This window comes from Leptodactylus fuscus, chromosome 9, assembly GCF_031893055.1.
Source record: "Leptodactylus fuscus isolate aLepFus1 chromosome 9, aLepFus1.hap2, whole genome shotgun sequence".
NCBI classification, from domain to species: Eukaryota; Metazoa; Chordata; class Amphibia; order Anura; family Leptodactylidae; genus Leptodactylus; species Leptodactylus fuscus.
The window spans coordinates 81,133,100-81,151,089 of NC_134273.1; the positions used below are offsets into that span (position 1 = coordinate 81,133,100).

The 17,990-nt window shown below is 48.3% G+C and overlaps 1 protein-coding gene across 1 annotated transcript in view; it reads right to left on the reverse strand.

Annotated features, from left to right (window-relative positions):
- The window catches only part of SHQ1 (SHQ1, H/ACA ribonucleoprotein assembly factor), a 39,833-nt gene that overhangs the window by 16,896 nt on the left and 4,947 nt on the right, over nt 1–17,990 (reverse strand). Inside the window, exons 5-11 of the mRNA XM_075287510.1 lie at nt 16,714–16,865; nt 16,168–16,280; nt 12,979–13,088; nt 11,451–11,605; nt 9,977–10,030; nt 4,608–4,731; nt 1,733–1,853 (exon numbers count right to left, since the gene is read on the reverse strand). Of these exons, the coding sequence (XP_075143611.1) occupies nt 1,733–1,853; nt 4,608–4,731; nt 9,977–10,030; nt 11,451–11,605; nt 12,979–13,088; nt 16,168–16,280; nt 16,714–16,865 (829 nt within the window). The remainder of the gene's footprint in view (nt 1–1,732; nt 1,854–4,607; nt 4,732–9,976; nt 10,031–11,450; nt 11,606–12,978; nt 13,089–16,167; nt 16,281–16,713; nt 16,866–17,990) is intronic.

Genomic DNA, 17,990 nt, shown 5'->3' on the forward strand with positions numbered 1-17,990 from the left:
TAGTCCAGGGCTTGGCCATTACCAGCAGTCCTTAGAGTTAATTGTCATTGCGCTTGTGTGACCCCCCCCCCCCCCCATTCAGACAGGTCTATAAGACGCCCCTTTCTTAGGAGCTAAGGGTGCATTTGGTGTATTATTGCAAGGAAATCTACAAAATAGTGAAAGGATGACGAGTAATAAATATTGGACCCAATGCAGAATGGACTCGAAAGACGACGCTACTTTTTTTTTTGTTCCCCTCCAAGAACAGCACCACTCTAGTTCACAGGCTGTTCTTGGTATTGCAGTTTTGCTCAATCAGCATAGAACAAAAAATAACTAAGCATAAGCACAAACCACTGAGCACCAAGGGAAACAATTGGGAATATAAAAAATCCCCCCCCCTGCTGACCCTAGCTTCCCTCTATGGCAGACAGCAGGAGATTGTCTAGCAGACCCCACACCCCCATAACTGATGGGATCCGCTATTCTAATGTCTATGACCAGCATTAGTTCCAGCTTGCCAGGTCCTGAATAATATTTTGTCCTCTGCAGATTCCGTGACCCCCCTTTTCTTCGTCCCCCCCATCCTGAGAGACGCTAAGGTTATATCCCGGCTGCCGGCAGCTCCTTGTACTGGAAACCTCTCATATTTCATCTCTCTCCAGGGTGTCTCTTCGCAAAACCCAACTTGCTCTTGTCACTGTGACAGCCAGGAAAGTTAGAGCAATCTGCCATGTCCCTCTCTAGGGGACGCGAGCTCTGCACGAGAGCCCGCGCAGTGAACTCCCAGAACTGTGCTGCTCTGGAGCTGGCGTGCTGCGCAGATGGCTGGTGCGGATACTCGCTGTCAGTGTAATATCACACACTCCCACTGCAAGGGAAGACAGGACGGCCGCAGCGGCGCGGCTGGATCATAGGCCGACCTCATACTAAACAGCTGTGCTCACAAAACGAGGATGGATGCAAAGGTTACAACACGCTGGAGTGGCCTACAAAGCTATGGCTCTGTATCTGCTGCCAACTACAACTCCCAGCATGCACCAAGATGTAGTTATGCAAGAGCGGGATAGCCTAGGTTGGAGATCAATGCAATACTGCAACATGGTGGCCGCTGTATAAGAAGGGGGTCTTAAATATCTGATCTGTAGGGGTTTGATACGATGGACCCCACAGATCAGCCGCTCAAGGTACTGGTGGCACTGCACAGGCCATGTGATGTCACGTTCATAGGTCACGTGGTCTACCTGTGGCTCAGTGCCATTCAAGTGAATGGGGCTGAGCTGCAATACCGAGCATAACCACTACATAATGTATGGCGCTGTGCTTAGCACTCAGTGAAGCTGATTTATGGGGGGGTCCCAGGAGTCAGGCCCCACTAATCTGATACCGACTACTTATCCTAAGGGATATGTTACTATGTAAATACAAAGAAAAGCCTTTAACGAGATTGGATAAGTGATAGACACACACAGGATAGATGCTAAGCCTCTGATCCATGGGTCATGACCACTAGGACCCCCACTGATCACGAAAACTGGGGTCCAGTGTCTGCCCATATAAATGCATGCACACGACCCCCTATGCATTTCTATGGGCCATAGACTAAAGGGAGACGCAGTGGGCATGCTCTACCAATCCATTCCAACAAGGGACTTGGGAACCCCATTTTCCTGACTGATGGGGGTCCAAGCGGTCAGGACTTCACGCTTTTTGGTAGGATTTATTTTTAGGATAAAGAAGAAGGACTTACTTGATTTTCTGAATCCAGACACAGTAATCGGTAATATACAGGTCATTGAGGATGTACGCAGGGTCGTTCTCCTGAAATATCTCATGGATGTCCAGCAGACACTTCAGCACGGCAGCTTTACCTACAAACAGAGGAGAATTAAACTTTGCACGGTGAAGGCCTACATCCTACACCCATGTGTCACTTCTGGCCACAGAAACCACAGCAGGTAGCCACCAACTAATAGCGCCCCCAAAAGGGGCTGATCCACATGCACCTCTCATGGATTGCACTGCAAATCTAAAAAAAGAATAAAATGCAAGGCTGCAGGCAATACAACAGTGACCCCTGCTGGCCACATTATCATGTAAAACTGCGCCTTGCTTACCCAACATTGGAAACTATCCACCAATACCTCATTGTCCAAGTTATACTTAAAGGGGTTTTCCAACCCCGCAGCATTTTTTTATACTATGAACCATCCAGTGTCTGATCGGTAGGGGGTCCGACATCGGGTGAGCTGCTAGTGCGGATAGGGCCGTAAGAGGGTTTGACCCTATTCAAATAATAGACGCAGATATGGAAAAGGAGCACAGCGGCTACCAATAGGTACCGACCCCAAGAGCTAGCCAGATCAGCTGACCAGGTGTTGGACCCCCACCGATCAGATACCCCATCCCATTATTGATTTGGAGATGAGCTGCAATACCATACACGGTCTATGAACTACCCCTTTAATTGCCCTTGTGCCGGGTTGACACCGTCGCCGTGTATAAATACATGCTGGAGACTTTGCCCTTTAGACTTCTCCCGAGCGCACCGCCGCCACAGCAGCGTATTCCTGGCACCGCTACGCGCAGGAGATAAAAATAACAGAGATTGTTGTCTAAACTGAGATGTCGTCTTGGCATTCCTCTGCGCTCTCACATTTTCACACCCCTTCTCTTGGCAGGCGACGCACTGGGCTAAAATGATATCCAGATTGTGTTAAATAAAACACACATTTTTCTCTCTAACACAAAACCCACAACTTCCCCACAAAGGCACAAGCACAAACCCGACAAATTTTATGTGGTTTTCTACATCCCGACGATCTATCCTGCCAGGAATACCCGCAAGGTGGCGCCACCCGATGAGCGGACAGATGGACAGTACTGGGTATTGATAAGCTAGGGCTGCCTACATTACCTTTTCCTTGGTTGGCCATAATCCGTCTCCTCCCACCTCTGGCAGACAATACAGACCCTTATACTCCCCTGTAGAAGCTATACTGCCACCTACTGTACAAACTCAGCGACTACCTAACAAGAAGAGTAGATATCTACTTGTATTGGCTTCCCTGCAGTATCACGATGCAAAATCCTGCCTGTGGGGTGAGACTGAGCATGTGTGTCCACCAGCTCTCAGCAGTCCATGGACGGGCACATTACTATACACTTTGAACACCAGATGGCACCTTACTGTGTAAAGAAATGCCTATCGTCTCGCTGAATCAGCACGTAAACATTGCAAACATTGATAATATTTTTATGATCTGTATGTGAAATATGGTTTATTGGTGGGATGGCCCCTTTAATAGGAATAGAAGACCAAAAAAAGCGATGGCACATCCTTAGGACAGCCTGATCAATGGGGGTGTGAGAGTGTACCAACACACCCAGGAGTCAAACCTCCACGGATCATAATGTCTTGGTATGTCCTAGTGATCCCCCTGCATGACATGGTATGTCCTAGTGATCCCCCTGCATGTCATGGTATGTCCTAGTAATCCCCCTGCATGTCATGGTATGTCCTAGTGGTCCCCCTGCATGTCATGGTATGTCCTAGTGATCCCCCTGCATGACATGGTATGTCCTAGTGATCCCCCTGCATGTCATGGTATGTCCTAGTAATCCCCCTGCATGTCATGGTATGTCCTAGTGATCCCCCTGCATGTCATGGTATGTCCTAGTGATCCCCCTGCATGTCATGGTATGTCCTAGTGATCCCCCTGCATGTCATGGTATGTCCTAGTGATCCCCCTGCATGTCATGGTATGTCCTAGTGATCCCCCTGCATGTCATGGTATGTCCTAGTGATCCCCCTGCATGTCATGGTATGTCCTAGTGGTCCCCCTGCATGTCATGGTATGTCCTAGTGATCCCCCTGCATGTCATGGTATGTCCTAGTGGTCCCCCTGCATGTCATGGTATGTCCTAGTGATCCCCCTGCATGTCATGGTATGTCCTAGTGGTCCCCCTGCATGTCATGGTATGTCCTAGTGGTCCCCCTGCATGTCATGGTATGTCCTAGTGATCCCCCTGCATGTCATGGTATGTCCTAGTGGTCCCCCTGCATGTCATGGTATGTCCTAGTGATCCCCCTGCATGTCATGGTATGTCCTAGTGGTCCCCCTGCATGTCATGGTATGTCCTAGTGGTCCCCCTGCATGTCATGGTATGTCCTAGTGGTCCCCCGGCATGTCATGGTATGTCCTAGTGATCCCCCTGCATGTCATGGTATGTCCTAGTGGTCCCCCTGCATGTCATGGTATGTCCTAGTGGTCCCCCTACATGTCATGGTATGTCCTAATGATCCCCCTACATGTCATGGTATGTCCTAGTGATCCCCCTACATGTCATGGTATGTCCTAGTGATCCCCCTACATGTCATGGTATGTCCTAATGATACCCCTACATGTCTTGGTATGTCCTAATAATCCCCCCTACATGTCATGGCATGTCCTAATGATCCCCCTACATGTCATGGTATGTCCTAGTGATCCCCCTACATGTCATGGTATGTCCTAATGATCCCCCTACATGTCATGGCATGTCCTAGTGCCCCCCCCTGCAGGTGGCGTGTATATGGGATCACGAGGAGGATGGCTGTCTCTAGTATAGGGCTCATGTCTTACCCTTAGATAGCAGGGCGCACGTGTCCTGTATAGCCTTGGTCACCAGCTGGAAGTTTCTATAAAGCGGATAACACAAAACACGTCTCCCAAATGACACCAGCACATCCTTGACCGACGTGTAGTTCTGTTCAAAGGGAAAAACGAAGGGTTAAAGAAGAACAGAATAAGCCCCATACTCCGAGACTATGAGAAAAATACATAGTAAAAGACATTTCGAGTATTTCTATAGCACAACCTGTAGACAAGTTGGACTATGTTTTTGGAAGAAGGAATAAATAAATTCACCATAATCTGTGCTGTAATACCAGGCACAACCTGCAGACCAGTGTGGCACTGTTTATTTGAAAGCTTTGCTATTCCTGCACAACCCCATTGAGTCTATCAAGATACAATGAAGAAAACTGGGAGAGCCTTATCTTTCCTGAGAAGAAGATGATCAGGCATATTGAAATCCAACACGCCCCATCCCTCTTTCTCCAGATATGGGGTGTGGAAGGTAAGGACACTCCCATATACATAAAGTGATCTGCTAGCCCTCTAACCCCCATAAATTGTCAGGTTTGGTTGACAGTCATCTTATGTGTACAGCCAGTGACTATAGGAGGGGTCCTGGGCCCAGGTCACCATCAATTAGACAAACTAAGAACAGCTACAAAGGACGTCCCTTGTGCAAATTTGCAACAAATTATACAAGACAATTGACCGATTTAATTGGATACAGTGTAATGCGTTGCTTATCCTGCGGGGGCACTGTGGGGAAATGAAACACTTGCTTCAGTAGTTCTCTATGGATTCCAGCCCCTACACAGACATCCACTGCAGGCAAATACAGGAAAACAACCTCTAATGGCAGATTGGAAGCGATCTGAAAACCGAGGCTTCAATTTACCACCCCCCACCCCCCCAAGCCTACGCAACACCCTGTATATTTACAATCTGGTGGTAGAAAATCACGACTCAGGACCGCGCTGGAAATCGATTTGTTTCCGTCTTCAAAACGGGACGCAACATGTGGTATTTATAGAAGACGCGTACGGAGGTGATCTTTAAAGATGATTTATGGAGGCCGCTTCCCAGAAATTCAGCGCTGACAAAAGGGTGGCGGGGGAGGTGAGGCAGACTACGGCTACAGAGAGCGAGGAGCCAGAGGTGAGCGTGCGATAGCGGAAGGTAATTAGCCATCGGCGGGGACGGATTCCGCGTATAAACAAGGGTTTATTAGACGTCGACATTTACCGCAGATTAAAAATTAAACCGATGCGGCGAAGGCTCCGAGCGCGGTGCATGAATATTTCACCTGTGCGGAAACTGCACCCTTTCATTGCTGCAGAAGAGAGGGCTATACGGGATGCCCCCTGCAAAACCGTGCTCAAGGATTGGTCTGGTGCAGCGATACAGCGATTGGGGCTGAGGTGCAATACCATATGCAACCTGCGGACAGGTGTGGTGCTATTTTTGGAAGCTGTGTGACAACCAGCGTCAAGCTCCAACAAAGGTGGTCACCCAGCTTTCCTCTAGACCCGAAAGGCAGGTGGGACAACTCAGGTTTTAGGAAAGCTGGGTGGAAGTAGCCAGAATCTGCCTCCGTTTACTACAGAGAGCAACGATTTTCATTAGCCCGTATTACAAGCTCAATTAACCCCCGAGAGACCAAAGCGCTGCAGACTCCCGAAGAACACGTGTGCGTGTAATCCGCCGACATCCTCTGCAATTTGAGAAGTAACGTCCTGCCATACCCCGTAAGTGCCGCAACCCATCTGTGTCTCCTGAAGGCCTCTTAAATAAATGATCACAGCCGCTTCTCCATGCCAAGACGCGGCTCCCGGTGAAGGCTGCGAGCAATTCCACCTATATTCTGCTTTTTTTTTTTCTTCAGCAACAAAACGATAAAACTGAAATACCGACCTAATACAACGAAAACAGAGGAGAGGCGGGCGAGGGGGGGAAGAAGCGGAGACTCAGGATACTGGTGCAGAAATGGGAGCATGGATGGAAAGGAACCTGTTAGACAATACAGAGGTCGTGTACGACTACGACTACCATAAGGCAAGGCAGAGATTACCAGCTACTATTGGACTCAGTCAATGGCTGCAGCGAGCTCCCCCTACTGGTGGCTGCAGACTTACGAGAATCAGTCAGGAGCTCTGACCCGTCACTACTGAAAGCTATAGAGGGCAGGATTCCTGGAGTGATGGCCGTGATGGTTGCAATGGCGGAAGCTCAGAGCGCAGCCCTTTCATTGCAACGGAACAGAGCACTATATAATCCACCCCTTGCAAAATCGTGATCAAGGTTAGACCTGTGCATGGGTTGTATCTGGTACTGCATTGTCCTAGTAATTGGAACTGGGCTGCAATATCACATGCAACCTGCAAAAAAGGGTGGCGCTGTTTAGGAAGTGGCAACGTTGGATGCAGTTTGAGTAGAGGGGATAGGTGGAGGGGCAATCAGTGTGTACGACTATGACCACAGGTATGCTAGCACTGCTAGATTAATAGTTAGTTTTCGTGTTCTCTCTGTATAGCGCCACCCCTGCTCATCCAGGAAACTGCAGCGGAGCACCATGCGCCGCAAACTCAGGCGACCATAAAGCGTATCCTAGTGATAGGGCGTCAATCCACAAGTGGAAATAACCCAGGTCCTCTCTAGGAACAGGCCAAGGGGGACCACACCCACTGGACCCATTAGTGGCTTACTGACCGGGGTCCATAGTGGTGTCCCCATCGGTTTGAGTTTTCTGGAGTACGGAACAGCAACCGAAACAAATTTCCCTGCAATTGTTCTTACAGGTAAATCTGACATCCATCTTTTTTTCCGCTTTATTCTCTATGAAAAGGATTAGAAAAAAAAAAAAAATCTAATCTATCCCAATCTACAATGTTCCCTTTTATTGTCAGGCTCCGAGCATCAAAAGGAGACACGGACGAGTCACATGCATCCCGCACGCCGCCGCACATTGGGGATTCCTCTGGCAAGATTTCAAAGCACAATAAGGTCTATCACATAGTGCGCGAGTGTCGCTCCGGGCACAGATAAGATCGCACTTTGATAATCCCACCAAAGAGATGGCACAGTGCCAGCAGGGAAAACAGCAGAGCTACAAGACTGGCATCACCGGCGCAAAGGACGGAGGGAAGGCGGCGCTATGAAATATATACCGCAGATGTTATACATGGATACGGTTAGATTAGTCACATCTCCTGGAGCGGAGCCCCTCGGCCATGGTGTCACTATTAGTACCTTCAGTAGTATCGCTATACAAAGTAACGAACGTGAACCAGCCCCAATCAGCTAAAAGATGAGGTCAGATGTCTTACCCCTGGTTGGGGTGTGGGAGCGAGGGGAGGGGGTATCAGTCGACGTCCGCTAAATGGTAAAAGGGGTTCTCCAGGGAGTCTGTGTACACTTAATTCCACTGGGGTTTTTAAGTCCTGTACCTAGGGGGGGGTTCCAAGCTGGTTCCGAGCCCTGGGTGACGTGATTGGAACCAGCACCCCAACAATAAAGTTTAGGAGAACCCCTTTAAACTGACCAGGTCCATGGCACCATTCTTGGGGAAGATACGAGAGTTCAGTGAATGCTACTACACCCATATATTTAGCCCTAGTAGCATTTGCAGTCACTGGGAACCCCACAGATCCAGAGTATGAAGAGGCCACAGCCCTGATTATACAACGACGAGTTACTAAACTCCCCTAAGTGACACTGTCTTTACTTTATGGGAGTGCTGTGTGCAGAATCTCCAGTGTATTCCTATGAGTTGCAGCTTCACATTTCTCTCCTTGCCCCCTACTTGTAAGAGCTGAAAGAGAGAAACCGACCATAAGTGACAGATAGGCTGAGGTTGCATCACATAAGATACAGAGAGACTCTGTAGTGCGAATTAGGGGACAGCTGTTCTGTCACTGATCTAACAATGCAGAATCTCGGTGTATTCCTAGGTCACACAGCTTCATTGGCCATGTAGTACAGTGTGAAGCAGCAGCTAATGGGAATACACAGAAGATTCTGCACACAGCACTCACATTATGTATAGACAGGGTTTTATAAATCGGTAACTGCTCACTTAGTAATCCTGGCTGTGGCCCTTCTCTCTCAGGATCAGCGGGGTCCCAGATTTTGTCCCGGCAATCAGCAACACAGAATGCAAACCGAGTGACGAGTAACGCCGTGCAGTGGCCATAGTGGTCATAAAACCGCCCTCAGAATACAGCTACAGAGTACGTTCTCCGGATAAAATCGTGCAGGATATCTAGGAACGGTGGATTCTTGCAACAACAATTTTTGTCGCCAACTAAAGCACAGAACAGAACTGGATCCGACTTGGACATGTTGATATTTCTGCAGCCAGCAGATGCAGCGCCGGTGGTCACGCGTCTTTCCTATTGCCGAAACACGATATTATTATTGCTGGATTTCACTCAAGCGGCTCCAGACCGTGAATGCCAAGTTTATATATGTGTCACATAACCAGATTAACCCCGTCACAGACAGGGGAAGATTAGAGGGTATGACCAAAACTAGAAACTAGAGCGCCACTCCTGTTCATTGGCTGGATTGCAGCTGGAATAGGCTGCAATATCAGACAGAACCACTGGACAGGAACGGAGCTGTTCTTGGTAAAGCAGACCCCTCTTTGTAACCCCCTTAAAAGGTGATGTCTGGGACCGAGACACTAAATGCAGAGATTTCGGCACTACTTACCCAACACAGCGCCATAACTTAAATAGTGGCAATGCTTGGTACTGCAGCTCAATCCCTTTCACTTCAATGGGACAAAGCTGCAGTATAGTCGTGACCAATGGACCTGATGTTACTGGCCTGAAGAGGAAGTGGAGCTCAGTGTAAGAGTCCTGGACAACCCCTTTAAATATTAAAATTTGTACAAGCGAATGAATGTTCCTCTTCTTTGGTCATAGCAGAATAAGGTGAACCGTCTTTAGTCGCCCACCCACAACAGTATTAAAGTCCAAGATTAGAAAAAATACATGACAACCTGCTGCACCATCCCCTCCCCCCCCCCCCATAATGTGAAACAACATCTCTAGGTCGGGGTCACATCTGCTTCAAGAAAACCTCACTGGCCTATTGACAGGTTGGTATTTTAATGGTTAATCTGATCTGAAGAGGGTTCAACCATCTAATTATGGGGGTGAGAAGCCTGGAGTATTCGAGGATTCCTAGGACCGGGTTAGGTAGGATTCAATTACAGGACACTCATCGAGACACTGCACGTGGGGGTGAATTATGACAAGTGCACGGCGGGGGAGGGGGCTCAATATCAGTAGAAGGAGACCAAGGCCGGCGCACTATTATCTCTCCAATTACTTCTATAGGTGAGTGACCCAATCCCTGCAAAATCTACTCACCTCAAACCAACAGAGGGTCCCGCTCAGCTTCCTTATGGTCCAGGCAGACTCCACCTGCGGCACACAGATAGCAACGGAGATGAAGTCACACAGAGGAAAGCTCAAGATCACATCGGAACACAAGAAACTGCATAAACAGCAACTCCCCACAATACTAATATATCACATAATACAGGATAAGTAATGTAATGTATGTACACAGTGACTGCACCAGCAGAATAGTGAGCGCAGCTCTGGAGTATAATACAGGATAAGTAATGTAATGTATGTACACAGTGACTGTACCAGCAGAATAGTGAGCGCAGCTCTGGAGTATAATACAGGATAAGTAATGTAATGTATATACATAGTGACCGCACCAGCAGAATAGTGAGCGCAGCTCTGGAGTATAATACAGGATAAGTAATGTAATGTATGTACACAGTGACTGTACCAGCAGAATAGTGAGCGCAGCTCTGGAGTATAATACAGGATAAGTAATGTAATGTATGTACACAGTGACTGTACCAGCAGAATAGTGAGCGCAGCTCTGGAGTATAATACAGGATAAGTAATGTAATGTATGTACACAGTGACTGTACCAGCAGAATAGTGAGCGCAGCTCTGGAGTATAATACAGGATAAGTAATGTAATGTATGTACACAGTGACTGCACCAGCAGAATAGTGAGCGCAGCTCTGGAGTATAATACAGGATAAGTAATGTAATGTATGTACACAGTGACTGCACCAGCAGAATAGTGAGCGCAGCTCTGGAGTATAATACAGGATAAGTAATGTAATGTATGTACACAGTGACTGTACGAGCAGAATAGTGAGCGCAGCTCTGGAGTATAATACAGGATAAGTAATGTAATGTATGTACACAGTGACTGCACCAGCAGAATAGTGAGCGCAGCTCTGGAGTATAATACAGGATGTAACCCAGGATCAGTATAACCTTATAATACATGGTGACTATTGATGTAGGTTATCCCTACATTTTTGTGAAGTCAATACCCCAAAATAAACTATAAGGCTTCAGCAATATGTGGATTCCCTTCACTTATCCTGCACAAGTCGTCTTTGCCGCCTGCAGCCAGGACATGATGTACAGAGCAGATGCAAAGCATCAATATATATTATACACAGCACAGTATTGCTGGGAGATATTTTTCCGTTACGTGCTGCCGGGCAATTCAGGAGGCAGGCGGTGCTGCCAGAATGGGCGGGAAGCGCTCCTCGCTATCTGCTAAATCTACTGCAAAATACTTCTAACAGCAGCCTTCAGCCTTATCCTCTGAACGAGTGGGACTCATTTTTCACCTGTCAGATTATTCCTCGCTGGTTGTCTGCGCGCCTCGCCTGTCAGGAGGGGAGGCGCGAGGCTCACAATAGAAGACTATTACAGCAGAATCCTCTTGGCAGGAGTATTCTCCAGACAGAAGACTGAGCCAGAGCGAGAGGGGGAGAGAGAAAAAAAAAAATCCACTTACATTTCTCTCTCCTTCAGTAACGCGGATCTCGTAGCTGTAAGCCAGGAGCAGATCGATCAGGCTCAGGTACGCGAGCTGCTCGGATCTCTTGTCCAGCACATACGACTTGTTGGGGAATTTTTGCAGAAGTTGCTTCTCTTTTTCTGTAAATTTTACTGGTGGGAAATAAAAAATAAAAATTAGAACTCAATCCTGAGACGTCATAGGTCAAATGGTGCAAAAATTTTCTATCTGGAAAAGCTGGGTGAATCCAAGGTCACTACATCTACTTGGCTAGGATTGTCAACCATCTTTCCTTGCTTTACTGCTAACCTAAGTCTATGCCGAACCAAGGAAAGCTGGGTGATACTACCGGTTAGGAGTTATAGTAGTGGCTACACTGGAAGACACAGATGTAATGCAACATGTCCAGGCCTTGATATCATTGGGTGGGGAGTTGGAGGTCCCCATAGACATAAAACAGCCAGTCAACAGGACAGGGCTTCAAGGGTTTTTCCAAAATGAAGATCCGTGGGGGTCTGACACTTGCATTTCCCAGGCCACGTTCATAAGGCCTGATCATAGCTCAGTTCCATTCAAGCCAATGGGCTTAGTTGCAATACTGAATATGGCCACTAAACAATGAGGCGCTATACGTGGCAGGTACTGAAGAAGCTGCAGTGCGCACCCAAATACCTTTGTTAAATGGGTGTCGGACCCCCGCCGATCCTTAGGATAGGTCAATTATGGTGCCTGGAAAACCCCATTAAATCCACCAACTCTACGATAAACATGATTTCTCCTATTGCTGTTTCAATAGGGAAGGAGGGATAAGCAGCTACCGGATACATCTAGCACCGCTTATCTCAGAGAAACAACTGGCTTAAAGGGTTTCAGGCTTCAGAACTATCCTTAGGAGAAGTCATCAATTAAAGATCGGCAGGGATTGGACACCCAGGCCCTCGGATGATCAGCTGTGTGAGGGGCCGCGGCAGCATTCAGGCGAACACTGAAGCCTCCTCAATACTCCAAGCACAGGTCCATACATTATATAGCGACTATGCTTGGAATCGCAGCCGAGCCTATTCACTTGAATGGGACTGAGCCGTAAGGCTGCGTGACCGATCGCCGTTATCGGGGGTCAGATCCCAAGGATTACCTTTCCCCTGGTTTTGGGCAGACTGACCGGTCACATGACCACAGGGGATTCCAGTGGTCAGACCCCCAGGGATCGCACACTTGTCCCTAAGGGGATAAGCCCCGCTCATGGGAAAACCCTCTTTAAATTCTTGGCAGATCCTACTAGAAATTAGGCATGGGGGAGGGATCCCCAAGATAAACGTCTTCCCACATCAAATGCTTCTCCGGTGATAGATTCTCTCCGCATTCTGGCTCTCCCCCTGTCGACGGACATCAGTCATTCCCATCACGGAGCAGCTGTTCTCTGAAGTCAGGTTTCCTCACAGTCTGTTCCGAGATCACGAAATGTCCTGAAGACGTCTTGAAAGATGTTAGACGGAAATATCTCCTAAAGGGCGTGCGGTCTCACCTGCGGAGTTCTGACTGTTTGCTGCAGCGCTTGCTCCTTTCTGGATCTGCTTCCACCAAGGTTTGTACTTCAGCAAGGGCTGGATGGCCTCATCCTCGTAGAGGTCCGCTCTGGGGGAAGACACAGAATAAATAAGGATCAGGAACTGTCCATACAGGATCATTAGATCAGATTCATAAGATTCCAGTAGGAACAACAGAGGAACAGAACAACACAGGTTAGAATTATTTAATGGGAATTCAATTAGAATAGACTGTTAAAGATTAGTAATAGTCTGACGCCTGCACCCTTACAGATCAGCGGTTATATTGCCGTATATTGAATAATGACTGTGCTTAGTATCGCAGTTCAGCCTATTCACTTGAATGGGACTGAGCTGCAGACCATTTGACCAAGGAATGTGATAGCACATGGCCTGTAAGCGGAGCATTGCTCCCACATCAGACAGCTGATCTGCAGGGGTCCCAGGTGTCAGACCCAGCAAATCCTGGAAGACCCCTTTAAAGGGGTCTCATCACAGACAAACCCTTTTAGAATGGGGTCCCCGGGGCAATAAGTTAGTCCTGGAGTGGTCCCACTCGCAGCAGAACCAGCAAACGCCATAGGCAGCCAGGGGTTACATGGCGGCCATACAGATGACCGGCTTGTAATATAAGGACGGTCCATGTCCGCCAGAACAGGAGCCACTCCGATAAGGACCCTTATAGGGCATACACACTAGGGTTATTATTTTGAGACACCCCCTTTAACTAGAGCAGATTCTGACCATCCAAAACGTAGCAGGAACGTGGGCTGAAATCCAATCAGCACGAAAAAGATTCAGAAAACCCGAATGTGGCGACAGAAGCGAATGGCGAATGGCTCTGTACAGATGTCTCGCCTCCATCGCTGCAGCAAGTCCGCCGGCTCCTCTACCACAAGCACTTTCCCAGCTGCAGATCAGCAGCGCCATCTGACACCCGGCGTCCTCTCTGAAATCTCGCCGCCGCCTGCTGCTCCAGACAACCATAAAAATGACTGACAGCGAGTTCTGGAATGATAAAACGGCGACTGAGAATTCAAGATCAGTCACAGGACGGGAGACGCGATTCAGCAGGGAGAAGAATGGCAGCGAGACGGAAGAATCGGGAGGGTCTGCGCCCTGGGGAAAGCAATGGATAAAAGATGGGTATATGCAAAGTATACAGATGTGGGGTCACCCCTATGTGCATGATGGGGGTCAGAGGAGCTGCAACACGGCTGTGATGTTGGACAGCTTTGCAACCTTACATCACAAGTGTCCGACTTACAACCCATCGCCGATTTGCCCGTTTACAGCTCCAATATGGTCACAGAGTTATTAAAGTGGTTCCCAGGCCTAATAATCGATGACCCATCATTAGGATTCAACAACACCCTGGCCAGCTGTTTTACACAGAAAACACAAGCATAGCGCCACCTATGTATATAGTGGCTGTGCTTGGCATTGCAGCTCAGCTCCATTCACTTGAATGGGACTGAGCTGTGATCAGGCCATGTGATTGATGAATCTGACAACACTTGACCTGTGAGATTTCAGGTGTCAGAAAGTGCTTGCGGTAGTGGAGCTGGCGGACTCGTTGCAGTGATTCGCCATTCACCTTTGACGCCACATTCAGGGTCTTGGGTGCTAGAGCACCGCTAACAATAGGTCATTAATTAACAGGGAACTTAAAATTGGCCACAGTGCACTAAAGGGGGCCTGTCACTTTAAGGAAAGAGGACTGTTAGTTCACAGGGCAATGTTACGCCTGGTGTCAGGGCAGGGCACCTTTAATTCCCCCCCATCAATGGATAAGCATCAATGCAATAAAAATAGAAAAACAAGCGGCGGCGGCGGGAGAGCGGCGGCCAGTTGGCTCCGGCTGATGGATGAATGAATGATGTCAGCGGCAACTGCAGAGAATTCCTCTGGTGTTCATCAGGCGGATTAGGCCGAGCCAAGCAGGATTGTGCAGGATCGCCGAGCTGGGCCCGAGCCCAGTAAGTGATAGATGGACAGCGCGCCCTCCGAGGAAGAGCTCAGGGCTACGCTACATGACAGAGCGCCGCGCTGTAGCCATAGAGACGCCGAGGACAGAGGAAGGAGAGGACCAGGATCGGGGAGATAAAAGCTGAAAAGATGGGAGGCGAGGAGGAGGAGGACCGGGGCCGAAACAACAAGAGCGCACACAATAGACAGGAGGGATGAGACGTATTCACTGAGGACAAGTGAATGAATACTCAATGTATGGGCATGAATGAGGGAACCAACAAGGAGAATGAATGAATGAATGAATGAATGAATGAATGAATGAAGGCAAACAAGTAATATATACAGTGTGTGAGCAAGCGGTACAGTCCGGGCGGTCCGACCGCTCCACTATTTTAGTAACCCATGTGTCCGTCCACAGACCCTTCTGCTTCCACTGACTGAAGGCAGGTTCACACTAGCATCCACCTTCCCATTGTTCCTTCGGAGGATAAGAACAACGGACAGGTGGACCACTACAAAAGCAGTCGCAAACAAAGCCTGAAGGACCCCATTAATTATAAAGGGATCTGTCAGGCGTCCGTTCTTTAAAACCCAAACCACCGAAAAATAAAAGTTGCAGGACTTTTTCGTCCGGCGATTTTTTTTTTTTCTTTAATGTAGATTGTGAGCCCCATATAGGGATTGGAGGAAAACCACACAAACACGGGGAGAACATACAAACTCCTTGCAGATGTTGTCCCTGGCAGGATTCGAACCCAGGACTCCAACGCTGCAAGGTTGCAGTGCTAACCACCGAGCCACCGTGTTGCCCCCTCAGCCGGGCGATTTTGGATGTACATTGCGACGTAGCCTTATATACCCCATCTCCACAGGCAGTGTTATCATCTGATAATCCTTGCTATTCATGTCACCTCTGTCATGGTTGATCAGTGGGGTAACTCTTCCACAACACCAGGGGGCAGTCTTGTACAGGGTAAGGGTCAGAGCATCATAGAATACAATACAATACATGTTCTAGAGATGATCAGATACAGAATATTCTTCAGGCTTAAGAAGAAATCCATCACAAGACAGTATACAGAAAATAAAAGGGGATAAAAACGAGGCGCTTAGAGGATCAAATGCAGAGACGGCCACAAAGTCACGTCAATCCTACAGGGGACTGTGCAGCCTCGCAGACATTAAAAGCCACTTACAGGTAATGATCGGGGTCAAACTTGGCCTTTTCAGCTGCCAGACGCCTCTGCGTGCGCTCCGAGGCCGGGGTGACGTCTGGATCTCGTAAGTCAATAACATCATTCAGTTCCTCCTGAAAGAGCAGAGAGCGGCGTATCACCGGGGCCGAACACAAAGGATTAGAGGGATGAAAGATATGGGAGAAGAACATCATCCTGTGCGACCGCTCACTAGCACATTATAGAGAACATTACAGTCACTATATACAGCACATCACCCTTTGGGGGTTCATCCAGCCCCCGTACTATACAGTACATGGAGCCAGGAGCAGATGACTATGCGGGTTTAGGTGCTGCATGACTAAATACTCCCAGGCTTCTAGATTGATAGCTAGTGCCGGATCCTCCCCGAGAGGCGGCCGACTACGCCAGGAGATAGAAATCAGCAATTAACCAGCAATTAGTAAGACAGGCAATAAGCGAGGTGTGGGAACACAGACTGGCATCACACTGCCTGCCATCTATACACCACTGTATTCTGGGCCATTACCGTCCATGCCCCCATACCTGAAGCCTCCTGAACACCCCGGAACGCAGATTCCCAAATCCATAGCTGCAAGGAGAGTTAAGGGCATCGCAGGAGGGTTCTTCATAGGGCGTCTGCTCTATCTGCCAATCAAACTCCTCTTCATCATCTTCAGGATCTTCATTGGCAGAACCTTAATGCAAAAAAAAAAAAGAAAAGGGAAAGGTCATTTGCAACGTGCAGGTCATATGTTGTGGGCATTACACAGTCATTGCATCCATATTAAACATGATACCAGTACCCAGAGGGCCTGGGTCACAAAGAGAATTCAGATAATAAGACCTGCAGCACTGGTTCTCTGCTTTTCTGGGTTGCCCCAATTTAGAAAACCTATTTCCATACACCCTATTAGGCAATTCTGGGTTAATACAGGGGGTCAATTATCCAGAGAACAGCAACAGAGTGATCTTGCTCTGGAGGACTTGTCCTCTATGGTATCCCACTGATGTGGAAGGACACGGTGTAATACTTCATTTCACCTGTGACGTCGCTGTAGGGAAAGAGAACACTTGCTGATGGTTTCCCTTCTGCTGATCGCTGGGTCTCCCCGCATGGGGGAATCTGAACAGTTTACGGTCAAAAGGCTCTTCTAAAGGGGTTATCTAGGGACTGTTTAACCTCTTACCACCTCCATGGTTTGGGTTGAATCTCAGGTTTCTAGGCCAACTCCGACCCGGGGTCCTGCGACTAGAACCAGCACCTAAATCACTGCCTTCTTTCCTGTGTTCACTGCTATTACCTGTATTATGGGGATCAATTAGAATAGTAAAGCCAGTCGCCATAGTACAGGTACACGGGTGAAGAGGTGGATTGACCGGGGTTCTGCTCTGATCACGTGACTCAAAGATAGAACCAGCCAAGAAACCAGAAGTTCAACTCCTCGAGGACGTATGTGGTTAAACATCCCCTAGATAACGCCTTTAACAGATAGGATTAATGTCCACGGTCAACCCCTGTCCATACACTCCACTTACATATATGGACAGCATAGAGGGGTCTATATTATGGCTCAGCTTACAGAGACAGATCTGTGGGCTTGCGGTCCTAATAGGGTTGCACAAATCCACCTGCATTAGGCTAGCGCTGAATTGGCCTAAACAGCAGGGGGCATCAAGGAGCACAAGATAGAGATCCTCCTGGGTTCATAACACAGTAAACCTGTGCCCCATCCTGAAGCATAATGGAAGAGATAAACATGGGAACGTGCACCCTGCCATTTTTAATTGTATTTCAGTGCAATTTACCAAAAAGCAACCTG